General features: G+C 43.4%; 1 protein-coding gene across 2 annotated transcripts in view; it reads left to right on the forward strand.

Moving 5' to 3' along the window:
* Window positions 1-1,406: 1,406 nt before the first annotated feature.
* pkn3 (protein kinase N3) overlaps window positions 1,407-22,001 on the forward strand; it is a 63,178-nt gene continuing 42,583 nt past the window's right edge. For both annotated transcript variants that reach the window (XM_034546821.1, XM_034546822.1), the window contains exons 1-5: window positions 1,407-1,532; window positions 7,760-8,036; window positions 13,868-14,037; window positions 14,203-14,326; window positions 15,543-15,694. In XM_034546821.1, coding sequence (XP_034402712.1) covers window positions 1,512-1,532; window positions 7,760-8,036; window positions 13,868-14,037; window positions 14,203-14,326; window positions 15,543-15,694 — 744 coding nt within the window. In that variant the 5' untranslated portion in view covers window positions 1,407-1,511. The remainder of the gene's footprint in view (window positions 1,533-7,759; window positions 8,037-13,867; window positions 14,038-14,202; window positions 14,327-15,542; window positions 15,695-22,001) is intronic.

The raw sequence follows: 22,001 nt of genomic DNA on the forward strand, positions 1-22,001 counted from the left end.
TGCAGCTACAGTGGTGTGGGGTGTGTGTGTGTGTGTGTGTGGGGGGGGGGGTGATGGAGGCTACAGCTGTTACAGTCTGTTTGTGTGTGCTTCTAATGTTCTGTACCGTGTCCCCGATGGCAGGGGGACAAACAGACCTGGGAGGTCGGGTCCTTGCTGATGTTGCTAGCCTTCTTGTATAGACGCTTTTTGGTTTGGTTACTTTATTAGTACCGTAGGTAGACTTGGTTTGCAGTAGAAAACAGTAGAAAACGAGGCATCCATCTCGACATATATTACAACAAACACATACAACCGGACAAACATGATAAAAGTACTCAAAGCTACAGATGTATAATAATAATAATAATAATAATAATAACAATAATAATAATAATAATAATAATAATAATAATAATAATAATGTGTTCACCTGCATGGTGGCTGCTGGAACAAAGCTGGTTTTATACCTCTTTGTTCTGCACGTGGTACTAAAGACCTCCGTCTGGAGGGAGGAGCTGAAGCTCCCTGTGCAAAGGGAGGAGTCCCTTAACATGGAGCCGGCTACGTTCTATCTGTGTGGTGTTCAGGGACTCTGGACTAAGTCGTGTCCCACCAATCAGCTTGCTGGACCATTTCACAATCTGATGCAGAGAGTTCCTGTTCTTTAAAGACAGGCCTCCAAACCATGACACCAAAGAAAAAGATCAAATTGATTAAATAAAAGCACGATAAAATAAGGTCATCATGATTTTGTTAATGTGGAAGTGGGACCAATGGGTGTCCAGAGTTGGGAGCCCGTCCCTATGATCCTCTGTCCTGACTACCCAGGTGTAGTTTTCCTTTATCCTGTCTTTTTCAATAGTTACAGCTAAACGTCTTACTTTGTGTGGTCACGTGCATGTGCAATGTGCATGTGCAATGTACTGAGGGAGCTTTCCAACCCTGCCCACTCTCTCTGGGTGGATCTTAACAAGTGTTTCTTCTGGGAATCTCTTTAGTTATATTTGCTCCCTTTGATCTTTTCGGCTGATCCAGTCCGTGTTTCAATTGAACCATGAACATAAATGTATCTAGCAACACGTTATTTGAGTCGTCAGACGGCCGGTAACTGAGGTGCAGTCATGAACAACAACATGGCGCATGTTGAACTCATTTCATGGGCTTCCCTTTTCTCTAAAGAGGAGAATGTGTTTGGTTTCACTATTGACTGGAGAACCATCAGCTGTATAAGACACGCGTGAGAGGTGAAGGCGTCACGTGGTTACCTCTGCAGGTGCATTGAATAGTCCAATGTGATTGGTTCCTGTAGCGTTTCTGCCAACCAATCCAGCCGCCGTCGACTGACGTCAGTTTTGCGTCGAGCCCCAGTTTCAGTCAATTCAAACTTCCATTGAGGTTTGTTTCCATTGTGCCCGGAGCAGCCACACCGCGGAGCACAGGGGACTTTACCGACGGCACCGGTTCCGCTGTTTCACCGACTCTCTGGCCCGAGGAACACCGGGGCAGCCGCGGGACAAGTGACAGCCACCATGTCAGGGTTAACACTGCAGGTACAACAATGGCCACAAATTGTGTAATTGATCAAATGAAGTTTAATTATCGTGGAAACATTAGCGTCGCTCCTCTGACAGACATGCGCACTGGATGTTCCTGTTGGTCCGGTTTGCCTCCTCAGAGACAGGGCCTCCCTCTGGCTAATGTTTACCTGCTCCCTCTTCCGCCCTCTGTTTCACTGCTCCCTCTGGCTAATGTTTACCTGCTCCCTCTTCCTCCCCCTGTTTCACTGCTCCCTCTTCCTCCCTCTGTTTCACTGCTCCCTCTTCCTCCCTCTGGCTAATGTTTACCTGCTCCCTCTTCCTCCCCCTGTTTCACTGCTCCCTCTTCCTCCCTCTGGCTAATGTTTCACAGCTCCCTCTTCCTCCCCCTGTTTCACTGCTCCCTCTTCCTCCCTCTGGCTAATGTTTCACTTCTCCCTCTTCCGCCCTCTGTTTCACTGCTCCCTCTTCCTTCCTCTGGCCAATGTTTCCCTGCTCCCTCTTCCACCCTCTGTTTCACTGCTCCCTCTGGCTAATGTTTACCTGCTCCCTCTTCCTCCCTCTGGCTAATGTTTGCCTGCTCCCTCTTCTACCCTCTATTTCACTGCGCCCTCTTCCTCCTTCTGTTTCACTGCTCCCTCTTCCTCCCTCTGTTTCACTGCGCCCTCTTCCTCCCTCTGTTTCACTGCTCCCTCTTCCACCCTCTGTTTCACTGCTCCTTCTTCCTCCCTCTGGCTAATGTTTACCTGCTCCCTCTTCCGCCCTCTGTTTCACTGCTCCCTCTTCCGCCATCTGTTTCAAGGCTCCCTCTTCCTCCCACTGGCTAATGTTTCACTGCTCCCTCTGGCTAATGTTTCACAGCTCCCTCTTCTTCCCCCTGTTTCACTGCTCCCTCTTCCTCCCTATGGCTAATGTTTCACTGCTCCCTCTTCCGCCCTCTGTTTCACTGCTCCCTCTTCCTTCCTCTGGCCAATGTTTCCCTGCTCCCTCTTCCTCCCTCTGTTTCACTGCTCCCTCTGGCTAATGTTTCCCTGCTCCCTCTTCCGCCCTCTGTTTCACTGCTCCCTCTTCCACCCTCTGTTTCACTGCTCCCTCTTCCTCCTTCTGTTTCACTGCTCCCTCTTCTGCCCTCTGGCTAATGTTTCCCTGCTCCCTCTTCTTCCCTCTGTTTCACTGCTCCCTCTGGCTAAATGTTTCCCTGCGCCCTCTTCCGCCCTCTGTTTCACTGCGCCCTCCTCCTCCCTCTGTTTCACTGCTCCCTCTTCCTCCCTCTGGCTAATGTTTACCTGCTTCCTCTTCCGCCCTCTGTTTCACTGCTCCCTCTGGCTTATGTTTCCTGCTCCCTCTTCCTCCTTCTGTTTCACTGCTCCCTCTTCCGCCCTCTGGCTAATGTTTACCTGCTCCCTCTGGCTTATGTTTCCTGCTCCCTCTTCCTCCTTCTGTTTCACTGCTCCCTCTTCCGCCCTCTGGCTAATGTTTACCTGCTCCCTCTTCCTCCTTCTGTTTCACTGCGCCCTCTTCCTCCCTCTGTTTCACTGCTCCCTCTTCCTCCTTCTGTTTCACTGCTCCCTCTTCCGCCCTCTGGCTAATGTTTACCTGCTCCCTCTTCCTCCTTCTGTTTCACTGCTCCCTCTTCCGCCCTCTGTTTCAAGGCTCCCTCTTCCTCCCACTGGCTAATGTTTCACTGCTCCCTCTGGCTAATGTTTCACAGCTCCCTCTTCCTCCCCCTGTTTCACTGCTCCCTCTTCCTCCCTATGGCTAATGTTTCACTGCTCCCTCTTCCGCCCTCTGTTTCACTGCTCCCTCTTCCTTCCTCTGGCCAATGTTTCCCTGCTCCCACTTCCTCCCTCTGTTTCACTGCTCCCTCTGGCTAATGTTTCCCTGCTCCCTCTTCCGCCCTCTGTTTCACTGCTCCCTCTTCCTCCTTCTGTTTCACTGCTCCCTCTTCTGCCCTCTGGCTAATGTTTCCCTGCTCCCTCTTCCACCCTCTGTTTCACTGCGCCCTCTTCCTCCCTCTGTTTCACTGCTCCCTCTTCTTCCCTCTGTTTCACTGCTCCCTCTGGCTAAATGTTTCCCTGCGCCCTCTTCCGCCCTCTGTTTCACTGCTCCCTCTTCCACCCTCTGTTTCACTGCTCCCTCTTCCTCCTTCTGTTTCACTGCTCCCTCTTCCTCCCTCTGGCTAATGTTTACCTGCTTCCTCTTCCGCCCTCTGTTTCACTGCTCCCTCTGGCTTATGTTTCCTGCTCCCTCTTCCTCCTTCTGTTTCACTGCTCCCTCTTCCGCCCTCTGGCTAATGTTTACCTGCTCCCTCTTCCTCCTTCTGTTTCACTGCTCCCTCTTCCTCCCTCTGTTTCACTGCTCCCTTTTCCTCCCTCTGGCTAATGTTTCATTGCTCCCTCTTCCTCCCTCTGTTTCACTGCTCCCTTTTCCTCCCTCTGTTTAACTGCGCCCTCTTCCTCCCTCTGTTTCACTGCTCCCTCTTCCTCCCTCTGGCTAATGTTTCATTGCTCCCTCTTCCTCCCTCTGTTTCATTGCTCCCTCTTCCTCCCTCTGTTTCACTGCGCCCTCTTCCTCCCTCTGTTTCACTGCTCCCTCTTCCTCCCTCTGGCTAATGTTTCACTGCGCCCTCTTCCTCCCTCTGTTTCACTGCTCCCTCTTCCTCCCTCTGGCCAATGTTTCCCTGCTCCCTCTTCTGCCCTCTGTTTCACTACTCCCTCTGGCTAATGTTTACCTGCTCCCTCTTCCTCCCACTGTTTCACTGCTCCCTCTGGCTAATGTTTCCCTGCTCCCTCTTCCTCCCTCTGTTTCACTTCTCCCTCTGGCTAAATGTTTCCCTGCGCCCTCTTCCTCCCTCTGTTTCACTGCTCCCTCTTCCACCCTCTGTTTCACTGCTCCCTCTTCCTCCCTCTGTTTCACTGCTCCCTCTTCCTCCCTCTGTTTCACTGCTCCCTCTGGCTAAATGTTTACCTGCTCCCTCTTCCTCCCTCTGTTTCACTGCGCCCTCTTCCTCCCTCTGTTTCACTGCTCCCTCTTCCACCCTCTGTTTCACTGCTCCCTCTTCCTCCCTCTGTTTCACTGCGCCCTCTTCCTCCCTCTGTTTCACTGCTCCCTCTTCCACCCTCTGTTTCACTGCGCCCTCTTCCACCCTCTGTTTCACTGCTCCCTCTTCCTCCCTCTGTTTCACTGCTCCCTCTTCCTCCTTCTGTTTCACTGCTCCCTCTTCCTCCCTCTGTTTCACTGCTCCCTCTTCCTCCCTCTGTTTCACTGCTCCCTCTTCCTCCCTCTGTTTCACTGCGCCCTCTTCCTCCCTCTGTTTCACTGCTCCCTCTTCCTCCCTCTGTTTCACTGCTCCCTCTTCCTCCCTCTGTTTCACTGCGCCCTCTTCCTCCCTCTGTTTCACTGCTCCCTCCTCCGCCCCCTGTTTCACTGTTCCCTCTTCCTCCCTCTGTTTCACTGCTCCCTCTTCCGCACTCTGTTTCACTGCTCTTTCTTCCGCACTCTGTTTCACTGCTCCCTCTTCCTCCTTCTGTTTCACTGCTCCCTCTTCCGCGCTCTGGCTAATGTTTCCCTGCTCCCTCTTCCACCCTCTGTTTCACTGCTCCCTCTTCCTCCTGCTGTTTCACTGCTCCCTCTTCCTCCTTCTGTTTCACTGCTCCCTCTTCCGCCCTCTGGCTAATGTTTCCCTGCTCCCTTTTCCACCCTCTGTTTCACTGCTCCCTCTTCCTCCCTCTGTTTCACTGCTCCCTCTTCCTCCCTCTGTTTCACTGCTCCCTCTGGCTAAATGTTTACCTGCTCCCTCTTCCTCCCTCTGTTTCACTGCGCCCTCTTCCTCCCTCTGTTTCACTGCTCCCTCTTCCACCCTCTGTTTCACTGCTCCCTCTTCCTCCCTCTGTTTCACTGCGCCCTCTTCCTCCCTCTGTTTCACTGCTCCCTCTTCCACCCTCTGTTTCACTGCGCCCTCTTCCACCCTCTGTTTCACTGCTCCCTCTTCCTCCCTCTGTTTCACTGCTCCCTCTGGCCAATGTTTCACTGCTCCCTCTTCCTCCTTCTGTTTCACTGCTCCCTCTTCCTCCCTCTGTTTCACTGCTCCCTCTTCCACCCTCTGTTTCACTGCGCCCTCTTCCACCCTCTGTTTCACTGCGCCCTCTTCCACCCTCTGTTTCACTGCTCCCTCTTCCTCCCTCTGTTTCACTGCTCCCTCTGGCCAATGTTTCACTGCTCCCTCTTCCTCCTTCTGTTTCACTGCTCCCTCTTCCTCCCTCTGTTTCACTGCTCCCTCTTCCTCCCTCTGTTTCACTGCTCCCTCTTCCTCCCTCTGTTTTACTGCGCCCTCTTCCTCCTTCTGTTTCACTGCTCCCTCTTCCTCCCTCTGTTTCACTGCTCCCTCTTCCACCCTCTGTTTCACTGCTCCCTCTTCCTCCCTCTGTTTCACTGCGCCCTCTTCCTCCCTCTGTTTCACTGCTCCCTCTTCCACCCTCTTTCACTGCTCCCTCTTCCTCCCTCTGTTTCACTGCTCCCTCTTCCTCCCTCTGTTTCACTGCTCCCTCTGGCTAAATGTTTACCTGCTCCCTCTTCCTCCCTCTGTTTCACTGCGCCCTCTTCCTCCCTCTGTTTCACTGCGCCCTCTTCCTCCCTCTGTTTCACTGCTCCCTCTTCCTCCCTCTGTTTCACTGCGCCCTCTTCCTCCCTCTGTTTCACTGCTCCCTCTTCCACCCTCTGTTTCACTGCGCCCTCTTCCTCCCTCTGTTTCACTGCTCCCTCTTCTTCCCTCTGTTTCACTGCTCCCTCTGGCCAATGTTTCACTGCTCCCTCTTCCTCCTTCTGTTTCACTGCTCCCTCTTCCTCCCTCTGTTTCACTGCTCCCTCTTCCACCCTCTGTTTCACTGCGCCCTCTTCCACCCTCTGTTTCACTGCGCCCTCTTCCACCCTCTGTTTCACTGCTCCCTCTTCCTCCCTCTGTTTCACTGCACTCTCTGGCTAAATGTTTCCCTGCTCCCTCTTCCGCTCTCTGTTTCACTGCTCCCTCTTCCTCCCTCTGTTTCACTGCTCCCTCTTCCTCCCTCTGATTCACTGCTCCCTCTTCCTCCCTCTGTTTCACTGCGCCCTCTTCCTCCCTCTGTTTCACTGCTCCCTCTTCCTCCCTCTGTTTCACTGCGCCCTCTTCCTCCCTCTGTTTCACTGCTCCCTCTGGCTAAATGTTTACCTGCTCCCTCTTCCTCCCTCTGTTTCACTGCGCCCTCTTCCACCCTCTGTTTCACTGCTCCCTCTTCCTCCCTCTGTTTCACTGCGCCCTCTTCCTCCCTCTGTTTCACTGCTCCCTCTGGCTAAATGTTTACCTGCTCCCTCTTCCTCCCTCTGATTCACTGCTCCCTCTTCCTCCCTCTGTTTCACTGCGCCCTCTTCCTCCCTCTGTTTCACTGCTCCCTCTTCCTCCCTCTGTTTCACTGCGCCCTCTTCCTCCCTCTGTTTCACTGCTCCCTCTGGCTAAATATTTACCTGCTCCCTCTTCCTCCCTCTGTTTCACTGCGCCCTCTTCCACCCTCTGTTTCACTGCTCCCTCTTCCTCCCTCTGTTTCACTGCGCCCTCTTCCTCCCTCTGTTTCACTGCTCCCTCTTCCACCCTCTGTTTCACTGCGCCCTCTTCCACCCTCTGTTTCACTGCTCCCTCTTCCTCCCTCTGTTTCACTGCTCCCTCTTCCTCCCTCTGATTCACTGCTCCCTCTTCCTCCCTCTGTTTCACTGCTCCCTCTTCCGCCCTCTGTTTCACTGCTCCCTCTTCCACCCTCTGTTTCACTGCTCCCTCTTCCTCCCTCTGTTTCACTGCTCCCTCTTCCTCCCTCCAGTGTTGAACTCCATAGATCCATCTCAGTGCTGCTGTCTACGTTTGAATGTCTCTTTATTTCACATGTTAGCTTGAAGGTGCATTTATTGCAAACTATTTCAGCTCCTGAAATATGTATTTCTAAATATTGTTAAAGGAATTTGTTCAAAGACATGGGTGAAACCGCTCCACCCTATTATAAGTGATGGTAGCATGTTTTTTTTAGAAACAATTTAGACAGCTGGGCACATTTTTTCACCATGTGCAATATAACAGGGATGTCGTATGTGTACAGATTGTAAAGCCCTCTGAGGAAAATTTGTGATTTTGGGCTCTACAAAATAAACTGAATTGAATAATGAGATATAACGATAATAACCGCAGTGATCAGACATTGAAGCAGCTGTGGTGTGTCCTTCAGAGTGGCAACCTGCAGGGTCTGGACGAGGGGGATATCCTGGACCCAGAGTTCCAGCAGCGCTTGGAAGATGCTCGCACTCTGCTCCGGCAGAAGATCCAGCGGGAGCTGAAGATCAAGGAGGCCGCTGAGAGACTTCGGCGGGCCGTCACCAATCGCAGGAACGCTGCCGATGTGGAGGGCCAACTCCGAGCCTCGAGCCGCAAGCTGGAGGAGCTGCACTGGGAGCTGCAGGAGCTCAATGCCAGGTCCATGGCCACCGAGAAGGACTGCACCACAGGTAGGAGGTCATTCAGGGCTTTCAGTCTGTCCATCACGTTGGTGAACTCCACATTGACCACTAGTGCCACCATCAGGTCCAAATCCCCTCTTGACCAATTACAATCGGACTTTGCCGTGACTCATTTTCCTCAAAATGCTCCCTGACAGTTGATCATCAAAGTGACTTAAAAAATGAACACGCATTCCTTGATTATTAGGTCTGTGCTGTTTATAAACTACGTCCCTCTCCTATTTATTTAGTGTATTATAAAAATATTTCGGAAAATAATAAATAATATCCCTAATTGAAGTCAGGCTCTAGTTATTGTAAGCAATAAGAAGACCAATATAAGTCACGTGAAAAGAAACCGACCAATAAAGATCTTATCACATTATTGTTTAAGCCTTCCAGACCAGACCTAAGCTCAAACTATTCACCTTGGCTTCTCCAATACCAATGTGCTATCTTGACAACAAATGGGCAGATTTCTATTAATTTTGAGCTGGATATTCCAGTTCGTGAAGTTCGTCCTCCAGAGGACACACCTTCAGGAGCTTTAGACGGTTATGGAGGGAAGCCAATTATGCTGCATGTTTATTACCAGGCTTTATACTTGGTGGACGTTTAGCACACTGCAGACTTCTCACAGCACACACACACACACACACACACACACACACACACACACACACACACACACACACACACACACACACACACACACACACACACACACACACACACACACACACACTGAACTTGTGTTGCGTTCTCACACACACACACACTGTACTTGTCGTGTTCACACACACACACACTGTACTTGTCTCGTTCACACACACTGTACTTGTCGCGTTCACACACACACACACACTGTACTTGTCTCGTTCACACACACACACACACACACACACACACTGTACTTGTCTCGTTCACACATACACACTGTACTTGTCGTGTTCTCACACACCACACACACTGTACTTGTCTCGTTCACACACACACACTGTACTTGTCTCGTTCTCACACACACACTGTACTTGTCGCGTTCTCACACACACACTGTACTTGTCTCGTTCACACACACACACTGTACTTGTCTCGTTCTCACACACACACACTGTACTTGTCTCATTCTCACACACACACTGTACTTGTCTCATTCTCACACACACTGTACTTGTTGTGTTCTCACACACACACACTGTACTTGTCTCGTACACACACACACACACTGTACTTGTCGTGTTCTCACACACACACACTGTACTTGTCGTGTTCTCACACACACTGTACTTGTCTCGTACACACACACACACACACTGTACTTGTCGTGTTCTCACACACACACTGTACTTGTCGTGTTCTCACACACACACTGTACTTGTCTCGTTCTCACACACACACACTGTACTTGTCGTGTTCTCACACACACACTGTACTTGTCTCGTTCTCACACACACACACACTGTACTTGTCATGTTCTCACACACACACTGTACTTGTCGTGTTCTCACACACACACACTGTACTTGTCTCGTTCTCACACACACACTGTACTTGTCGCGTTCTCACACACACACACTGTACTTATCGTGTTCTCACACACACACTGTATTTGTCTCGTACACACACACACACTGTACTTGTCGTGTTCTCACACACACACTGTACTTGTCTCGTTCACACACACACTGTACTTGTCTCGTTCTCACACACACACACACACACACACTGTACTTGTCGCGTTCTCACACACACACACTGTACTTGTCTCGTTCACACACACACACACACACACACTGTACTTGTCTCGTTCTCACACACACACACTGTACTTGTCTCGTTCTCACACACACACACACACACTGTACTTGTCGTGTTCTCACACACACACACTGTACTTGTCGTGTTCTCACACACACACACACACTGTACTTGTCTCGTTCTCACACACACACTGTACTTGTCTCGTTCTCACACACACACACTGTACTTGTCTCGTTCTCACACACACACACTGTACTTGTCTCGTTCTCACACACACACACACACACTGTACTTGTCGTGTTCTCACACACACACACACACTGTACTTGTCTCGTTCTCACACACACTGTACTTGTCTCGTTCTCACACACACACTGTACTTGTCTCGTTCACAGACACTGTACTTGTCGCGTTCACACACACACACACTGTAATTGTCTCATTCTCACACACACTGTACTTGTTGTGTTCTCACACACACACACTGTACTTGTCTCGTACACACACACACACACTGTACTTGTCGTGTTCTCACACACACACTGTATTTGTCTCGTTCACACACACACTGTACTTGTCGTGTTCTCACACACACACTGTACTTGTCTCGTTCACACACACACTGTACTTGTCTCGTTCACACACACACTGTACTTGTCGTGTTCACACACACTGTACTTGTCGTGTTCTCACACACACACACACACACACACTGTACTTGTCTCGTTCTCACACACACACTGTACTTGTCGCGTTCTCACACACACACTGTACTTGTCTCGTTCACACACACACACTGTACTTGTCGCGTTCTCACACACACACTGTACTTGTCTCGTTCTCACACACACACTGTACTTGTCGCGTTCTCACACACTGTACTTGTCTTGTTGTCACACACACACACTGTACTTGTCTTGTTGTCACACACACACACTGTACTTGTCGTGTTCTCACACACACACACTGTACTTGTCTCGTTCACACACACACACACACACACACTGTACTTGTCTCGTTCTCACACACACACTGTACTTGTCTCGTTCTCACACACACACTGTACTTGTCGCGTTCTCACACACACACTGTACTTGTCTCGTTCACACACACACACACTGTACTTGTCGCGTTCTCACACACACACTGTACTTGTCTCGTTGTCACACACACACTGTACTTGTCTCGTTCACACACACACACACACTGTACTTGTCGCGTTCTCACACACACACACTGTACTTGTCGTGTTCTCACACACACACTGTACTTGTCTCGTTCACACACACACACACTGTACTTGTCGTGTTCTCACACACACACACACACTGTACTTGTCGCGTTCTCACACACACACACTGTACTTGTCGTGTTCTCACACACACACTGTACTTGTCTCGTTCACACACACACTGTACTTGTCTCGTTCTCACACACACACTGTACTTGTCTCGTTCTCACACACACACACTGTACTTGTCTCGTTCACACACACTACTTGTCGCGTTCACACACACACACACACACTGTATTAGTCTCGTACACACACACTGTACTTGTCTCGTTCTCACACACACACTGTACTTGTCTCGTTCACACACACACACTGTACTTGTCTCGTTCTCACACACACACTGTACTTGTCTCGTTCACACACACACACTGTACTTGTCTCGTTCTCACACACACACTGTACTTGTCGCGTTCTCACACACACACTGTACTTGTCGCGTACACACACACACACACACTGTACTTGTCTCGTTCTCACACACACTGTACTTGTCGTGTTCTCACACACACACACTGTACTTGTCGTGTTCACACACACACTGTACTTGTCGTGTTCTCACACACACACACTGTACTTGTCGTGTTCTCACACACACACTGTACTTGTCACACACACACACACACACACACACACACTGTACTTGTCGTGTTCTCACACACACACACACACTGTTCTTGTCTCGTTCTCACACACACTGTACTTGTCGTGTTCTCACACACACACTGTACTTGTCGTGTTCTCACACACACACACACACTGTACTTGTCTCGTTCTCACACACACACTGTACTTGTCGTGTTCTCACACACACTGTACTTGTCTCACACACACACACACACACACACTGTACTTGTCGTGTTCTCACACACACACACACACTGTTCTTGTCTCGTTCTCACACACACACTGTACTTGTCTCGTTCTCACACACACACTGTACTTGTCTCGTTCACACACACACACACACACACACTGTACTTGTCTCGTTCTCACACACACACTGTACTTGTCTCGTTCACACACACACACACTGTACTTGTCGCGTTCTCACACACACACTGTACTTGTCTCGTTGTCACACACACACTGTACTTGTCTCGTTCACACACACACACTGTACTTGTCGTGTTCTCACACACACTGTACTTGTCTCACACACACACACACACACACTGTACTTGTCGTGTTCTCACACACACACACACACTGTTCTTGTCTCGTTCTCACACACACACTGTACTTGTCTCGTTCTCACACACACACTGTACTTGTCTCGTTCACACACACACACACACACACACACTGTACTTGTCTCGTTCTCACACACACACTGTACTTGTCTCGTTCACACACACACACACTGTACTTGTCGCGTTCTCACACACACACTGTACTTGTCGTGTTCTCACACACACACTGTACTTGTCTCGTTCACACACACACTGTACTTGTCTCGTTCTCACACACACACTGTACTTGTCTCGTTCTCACACACACACACTGTACTTGTCTCGTTCACACACACTACTTGTCGCGTTCACACACACACACACACACTGTATTAGTCTCGTACACACACACTGTACTTGTCTCGTTCTCACACACACACTGTACTTGTCGCGTTCTCACACACACACTGTACTTGTCGCGTACACACACACACACACACTGTACTTGTCTCGTTCTCACACACACTGTACTTGTCGTGTTCTCACACACACACACTGTACTTGTCGTGTTCACACACACACTGTACTTGTCGTGTTCTCACACACACACACTGTACTTGTCGTGTTCTCACACACACACTGTACTTGTCTCACACACACACACACACACACACACACACACACACACACTGTACTTGTCGTGTTCTCACACACACACACACACTGTTCTTGTCTCGTTCTCACACACACTGTACTTGTCGTGTTCTCACACACACACTGTACTTGTCGTGTTCTCACACACACACACACACTGTACTTGTCTCGTTCTCACACACACTGTACTTGTCGTGTTCTCACACACACTGTACTTGTCTCACACACACACACACACACACACACTGTACTTGTCGTGTTCTCACACACACACACACACTGTTCTTGTCTCGTTCTCACACACACACTGTACTTGTCTCGTTCTCACACACACACTGTACTTGTCTCGTTCTCACACACACTGTACTTGTCTCGTTCTCACACACACACTGTACTTGTCTCGTTCTCACACACACTGTACTTGTCTCGTTCTCACACACACTGTACTTGTCTCGTTCTCACACACACTGTACTTGTCTCATTCACACACACTGTATTTGTCTCGTTCTCACACACACTGTACTTGTCTCGTTCTCACACACACACTGTACTTGTCTCGTTCTCACACACACTGTACTTGTCGTGTTCTCACACACACACACTGTACTTGTCTCGTTCTCACACACACACACAGTACTTGTCACGTTCTCATTATAGTAAATCTACAGCAGCAAATCAAAAGTGTATACATTTAAATGTTTGACAAATCCAGACCTAGATGTTTCATCTTTGTGTGGAGCTGGTGACATCAGGCTTTCTTCCTCTTGCTGGATCAAACACAATGTTCCAACAGTGTCGTCTTCAACCAATATTCCGAACTCGGCAGCAGAAAACACTTTCTTTTTGCACATTGTTTTCCAGATGTGTGTATTGAGCTTTATGCAAATCAGCAGCTGGACTCACAGCTGGATGCCCTCTCAAATGAAGGAGTAGCTTCCCACTTTGTGGCTGTTGTTCTGCAGGCTGCTTGGAGGACGAGGACAACCCATCGGCAGAGTCGTGTCCGTGGGAAGAGGTCACGTCACCGGTGGCCAGTCGGGTCCGGACCCTGAAGAAACAGCTCACCATGGAGACCAAAGTCAAACAGGGCGCTGAGAACATGATCCAGACCTGCAACAACAGCTCAGTCAAGGTGCAGTCCAAGAACACACAAACGCACACGCACACGCACACACAGAGTTGGTCAGGCTCCTGATGCAGATATTTTTTGACACACTGACTGGTAAAGCACACGCTGTCCACGCTATATCTCCTTATATCATGATTCATCTGCATCAAGCCCCTGTTTATGTTCCAGGACAGGAAGATGATGACCTCCGCCCAGCAGATGTTACAGGACAGTCGCACGAAGATTGAGCTCCTGCGCATGCAGATTATCAAAGTCAGTCAAGCCAGAGACGGAGAGCAGGAGAGCTTGCACGGTAAAGCTCCACCTTCTCACCTCCACACCTTCTCATCTCCATCTTCTCAACCGTCTCATCTCCACCTTCTTAACCTTCTCATCTCCACCTTCTAACCTTCTCATCTCCATCTTCTTAAACCTTCTCAACCGTCTCATCTCCACCTTCTTAACCTTCTCATCTCCACCTTCTTAACCTTCTCATCTCCACCTTCTTAACCTTCTCATCTCCACCTTCTAACCTTCTCATCTCCATCTTCTCAACCGTCTCATCTCCACCTTCTTAACCTTCTCATCTCCACCTTCTTAACCTTCTCATCTCCACCTTCTAACCTTCTCATCTCCACCTTCTCACCTTCTCATCTCCATATTCACCTTCTCATCTCCATCTCCACCTTCTCATCTCCATATCCACCTTCTCATCTCCATTTCCACCTTCTCATCTCCATATCCACCTTATCATCTCCATCTCCACCTTCTCATCTCCATCTCCACCTTCTCATCTCCACCTTCTCATCTCCATATCCACCTTATCATCTCCATCTCCACCTTCTCATCTCCATCTCCACCTTCTCATCTCCATATCCACCTTCTCATCTCCATATCCACCTTCTCATATCCACCTTCTCATCTCCATCTCCACCTTCTCATCTCCACCTTTTCATCTCCATCTCCACCTTCTCATCTCCATATCCACCTTCTCATATCCACCTTCTCATATCCACCTTCTCATCTCCATATCCACCTTCTCATCTCTGGCAGTACCAAACACCACCCTCTCCCTCTTCCTCCATGTCCTTCAGGCTCATCATGAGCTTTTCATCCCGGTAGTCTCATATTGAAAGATTGGGTCAACTTAACCATATTTTAACAAATGTTGACAGTATGAAAAACAATCAAATAAAAAAAAAATTTCCAGTCAAACAACTGCTGTGACGGTAAAGAAAGATTTACGTTCACATCAGTTGTTTGACTGAAATACTCAAATAATACGTCAATATCCAATATCAGTTCATGTTTGCTTGGAATTCACAATTTTGTGTGTCCCCTCCCCCTCTTCTCTGCTCCATTGTGTTGTTTGGTGTGTTTAGATTTTATTAATATTTTTATTAATTTTCTATCTGAGTAAATGTGGAAAACAGCCAATGAAACATCAAATGGTCCCTTGCTTCTAAAATGTTTAATAGTTCAGAGACAATGGTCTAAGAAGTGTCTGTTCTCACATCTGCTGCTCTCAGGTCAGCCTGTGGAGATGATCAGTCCTCTGGAGCTGCGGGTAGCTGACCTCGTGCACCACATGAAGATTGAATCGGCAGTAGCAGAAGGAGCCAGAAATGTGGTGAAGCAGCTGAGCGGGCTCAAGATCCAGGACCGCCGCATACTAGCAGAGGTGGGTTATGTATATAACATAGTATATAGTATGGGTTGTGTGTATAACATAGTATATAGTATGGGTTGTGTTTATAACATAGTATGGGTTATGTTTATAACATAGTATGGGTTGTGTATATAACATAGTATATAGTATGGGTTGTGTATATAACATGGTATATAGTATGGGTTGTGTATATAACATAGTATATAGTATGGGTTGTGTATATAACATAGTATGGGTTGTGTATATAACATAGTATATAGTATGGGTTGTGTGTATAACATAGTATATAGTATGGGTTGTGTGTATAACATAGTATGGGTTGTGTGTATAACATAGTATGGGTTGTGTGTATAACATAGTATATAGTATGGGTTGTGTATATAACATGGTATATAGTATGGGTTGTGTGTATAACATAGTATATAGTATGGGTTGTGTGTATAACATAGTATATAGTATGGTTTGTGTTTATAACATAGTATATAGTATGGGTTGTGTATATAACATAGTATGGGTTGTGTATATAACATAGTATGGGTTGTGTATATAACATAGTATATAGTATGGGTTGTGTAAATAACATAGTATGTAGTATGGGTTGTGTATATAACATAGTATATAGTATGGGTTGTGTATATAACATAGTATGGGTTGTGTATATAACATAGTATGGGTTGTGTATATAACATAGTATGGGTTATGTATATAACATAGTATGTAGAATGGGTTGTGTATATAACATAGTATATAGTATGGGTTGTGTATATAACATAGTATGGGTTATGTATATAACATAGTATGTAGTATGGGTTGTGTATATAACAGTATGGGTTATGTATATAACATAGTATATAGTATGGGTTGTGTATATAACATGGGTTGTGTATATAACATGGTATATAGTATGGGTTGTGTATATAACATGGTATATAGTATGGGTTGTGTTTATAACATAGTATGGGTTATGTTTATAACATAGTATGGGTTGTGTATATAACATAGTATATAGTATGGGTTGTGTATATAACATGGTATATAGTATGGGTTGTGTATATAACATAGTATATAGTATGGGTTGTGTATATAACATAGTATGGGTTGTGTATATAACATAGTATATAGTATGGGTTGTGTGTATAACATAGTATATAGTATGGGTTGTGTGTATAACATAGTATGGGTTGTGTGTATAACATAGTATGGGTTGTGTGTATAACATAGTATATAGTATGGGTTGTGTATATAACATGGTATATAGTATGGGTTGTGTGTATAACATAGTATATAGTATGGGTTGTGTGTATAACATAGTATATAGTATGGTTTGTGTTTATAACATAGTATATAGTATGGGTTGTGTATATAACATAGTATGGGTTGTGTATATAACATAGTATGGGTTGTGTATATAACATAGTATATAGTATGGGTTGTGTAAATAACATAGTATGTAGTATGGGTTGTGTATATAACATAGTATATAGTATGGGTTGTGTATATAACATAGTATGGGTTGTGTATATAACATAGTATGGGTTGTGTATATAACATAGTATGGGTTATGTATATAACATAGTATGTAGAATGGGTTGTGTATATAACATAGTATATAGTATGGGTTGTGTATATAACATAGTATGGGTTATGTATATAACATAGTATGTAGTATGGGTTGTGTATATAACAGTATGGGTTATGTATATAACATAGTATATAGTATGGGTTGTGTATATAACATGGGTTGTGTATATAACATGGTATATAGTATGGGTTGTGTATATAACATGGTATATAGTATGGGTTGTGTATATAACATGGTATATAGTATTGTTGTGTGTATATAACATGGTATATAGTATCGTTGTGTATATAACATGGTATATAGTATGGGTTATGTATATAACATGGTATATAGTATGGGTTGTGTATATAACAGTATATAGTATGGGTTGTGTATATAACATAGTATGTAGTATGGGTTGTGTATATAACATAGTATATAGTATGGGTTGTGTATATAACAGTATATAGTATGGGTTGTGTATATAACATAGTATATAGTATGGGTTGTGTATATAACATAGTATGGGTTGTGTATATAACATGGTATATAGTATGGGTTGTGTATATAACATAGTATATAGTATGGGTTGTGTATATAACATAGTATATAGTATGGGTTGTGTATATAACATAGTATATAGTATGGGTTGTGTATATAACATAGTATGGGTTGTGTATATAACATGGTATATAGTATGGGTTGTGTATATAACATAGTATATAGTATGGGTTGTGTATATAACAGTATATAGTATGGGTTGTGTATATAACATAGTATATAGTATGGGTTATGTATATAACATAGTATGGGTTGTGTATATAACATGGTATATAGTATGGGTTGTGTATATAACATGGTATATAGTATGGGTTGTGTATATAACATGGTATATAGTATCGTTGTGTATATAACATAGTATATAGTATGGGTTATGTATATAACATAGTATGGGTTATGTATATAACATAGTATGTAGTATGGGTTGTGTATATAACAGTATGGGTTGTGTATATAACATAGTATGTAGTATGGGTTGTGTATATAACATAGTATGGGTTATGTATATAACATAGTATGTAGTATGGGTTGTGTATATAACATAGTATGGGTTATGTATATAACATAGTATGTAGTATGGGTTGTGTATATAACATAGTATGGGTTGTGTATATAACATAGTATGGGTTGTGTATATAACATAGTATGGGTTGTGTATATAACATAGTATGGGTTATGTATATAACATAGTATGTAGTATGGGTTGTGTATATAACAGTATGGGTTATGTATATAACATAGTATATAGTATGGGTTGTGTATATAACATGGTATATAGTATGGGTTGTGTATATAACATGGTATATAGTATGGGTTGTGTATATAACATGGTATATAGTATGGGTTGTGTATATAACATGGTATATAGTATCGTTGTGTATATAACATAGTATATAGTATGGGTTATGTATATAACATAGTATGGGTTATGTATATAACATAGTATGTAGTATGGGTTGTGTATATAACATAGTATGGGTTGTGTATATAACATAGTATGTAGTATGGGTTGTGTATATAACATAGTATGGGTTATGTATATAACATAGTATATAGTATGGGTTGTGTATATAACATAGTATATAGTATGGGTTATGTATATAACATAGTATGGGTTGTGTATATAACATGGTATATAGTATGGGTTGTGTATATAACATGGTATATAGTATGGGTTGTGTATATAACATGGTATATAGTATGGGTTGTGTATATAACATGGTATATAGTATCGTTGTGTATATAACATAGTATATAGTATGGGTTATGTATATAACATAGTATGGGTTATGTATATAACATAGTATGTAGTATGGGTTGTGTATATAACATAGTATGGGTTGTGTATATAACATAGTATGTAGTATGGGTTGTGTATATAACATAGTATGGGTTATGTATATAACATAGTATATAGTATGGGTTGTGTATATAACATAGTATGGGTTATGTATATAACATAGTATGGGTTGTGTATATAACATGGTATATAGTATGGGTTGTGTATATAACATGGTATATAGTATGGGTTGTGTATATAACATGGTATATAGTATGGGTTGTGTATATAACATAGTATGGGTTGTGTATATAACATAGTATATAGTATGGGTTGTGTGTATAACATAGTATATAGTATGGGTTGTGTGTATAACATAGTATATAGTATGGGTTGTGTGTATAACATAGTATGGGTTGTGTGTATAACATAGTATATAGTATGGGTTGTGTATATAACATGGTATATAGTATGGGTTGTGTGTATAACATAGTATATAGTATGGGTTGTGTGTATAACATAGTATATAGTATGGTTTGTGTTTATAACATAGTATATAGTATGGGTTGTGTATATAACATAGTATATAGTATGGGTTGTGTATATAACATAGTATGGGTTGTGTATATAACATGGTATATAGTATGGGTTGTGTATATAACATAGTATATAGTATGGGTTGTGTATATAACAGTATATAGTATGGGTTGTGTATATAACATAGTATATAGTATGGGTTGTGTATATAACATAGTATGGGTTGTGTATATAACATAGTATGGGTTGTGTATATAACATAGTATATAGTATGGGTTGTGTAAATAACATAGTATGTAGTATGGGTTGTGTATATAACATAGTATATAGTATGGGTTGTGTATATAACATAGTATGGGTTGTGTATATAACATAGTATGGGTTATGTATATAACATAGTATGTAGAATGGGTTGTGTATATAACATAGTATATAGTATGGGTTGTGTATATAACATAGTATGGGTTATGTATATAACATAGTATGTAGTATGGGTTGTGTATATAACAGTATGGGTTATGTATATAACATAGTATATAGTATGGGTTGTGTATATAACATGGGTTGTGTATATAACATGGTATATAGTATGGGTTGTGTATATAACATGGTATATAGTATGGGTTGTGTATATAACATGGTATATAGTATTGTTGTGTGTATATAACATGGTATATAGTATCGTTGTGTATATAACATGGTATATAGTATGGGTTATGTATATAACATGGTATATAGTATGGGTTGTGTATATAACAGTATATAGTATGGGTTGTGTATATAACATAGTATGTAGTATGGGTTGTGTATATAACATAGTATATAGTATGGGTTGTGTATATAACAGTATATAGTATGGGTTGTGTATATAACATAGTATATAGTATGGGTTGTGTATATAACATAGTATGGGTTGTGTATATAACATGGTATATAGTATGGGTTGTGTATATAACATAGTATATAGTATGGGTTGTGTATATAACATAGTATATAGTATGGGTTGTGTATATAACATAGTATATAGTATGAGTTGTGTATATAACATAGTATGGGTTGTGTATATAACATGGTATATAGTATGGGTTGTGTATATAACATAGTATATAGTATGGGTTGTGTATATAACAGTATATAGTATGGGTTGTGTATATAACATAGTATATAGTATGGGTTATGTATATAACATAGTATGGGTTGTGTATATAAAATAGTATATAGTATGGGTTGTGTATATAACATGGTATATAGTATGGGTTATGTATATAACATGGTATATAGTATGGGTTATGTATATAACATGGTATATAGTATGGGTTGTGTATATAACATAGTATGTAGTATGGGTTGTGTATATAACATAGTATGGGTTGTGTATATAACATAGTATGTAGTATGGGTTGTGTATATAACATAGTATGGGTTATGTATATAACATAGTATGGGTTATGTATATAACATAGTATGTAGTATGGGTTGTGTATATAACATAGTATGGGTTGTGTATATAACATAGTATGGGTTGTGTGTATAACATAGTATATAGTATGGGTTGTGTATATAACATAGTATGGGTTGTGTATATAACATAGTATGTAGTATGGGTTGTGTATATAACATGGTATATAGTATGGGTTGTGTATATAACATGGTATATAGTATGGGTTGTGTATATAACATGGTATATAGTATGGGTTGTGTATATAACATGGTATATAGTATGGGTTGTGTATATAACATGGTATATAGTATCGTTGTGTATATAACATAGTATATAGTATGGGTTATGTATATAACATAGTATGGGTTATGTATATAACATAGTATGTAGTATGGGTTGTGTATATAACATAGTATGGGTTGTGTATATAACATAGTATGTAGTATGGGTTGTGTATATAACATAGTATGGGTTATGTATATAACATAGTATATAGTATGGGTTGTGTATATAACATAGTATATAGTATGGGTTATGTATATAACATAGTATGGGTTGTGTATATAACATGGTATATAGTATGGGTTGTGTATATAACATGGTATATAGTATGGGTTGTGTATATAACATGGTATATAGTATCGTTGTGTATATAACATAGTATATAGTATGGGTTATGTATATAACATAGTATGGGTTATGTATATAACATAGTATGTAGTATGGGTTGTGTATATAACATAGTATGGGTTGTGTATATAACATAGTATGTAGTATGGGTTGTGTATATAACATAGTATGGGTTATGTATATAACATAGTATATAGTATGGGTTGTGTATATAACATAGTATATAGTATGGGTTATGTATATAACATAGTATGGGTTGTGTATATAACATGGTATATAGTATGGGTTGTGTATATAACATGGTATATAG

The sequence above is a fragment of the Cyclopterus lumpus genome, chromosome 12 (genome assembly GCF_009769545.1).
Source record: "Cyclopterus lumpus isolate fCycLum1 chromosome 12, fCycLum1.pri, whole genome shotgun sequence".
NCBI lineage: Eukaryota > Metazoa > Chordata > Actinopteri > Perciformes > Cyclopteridae > Cyclopterus > Cyclopterus lumpus.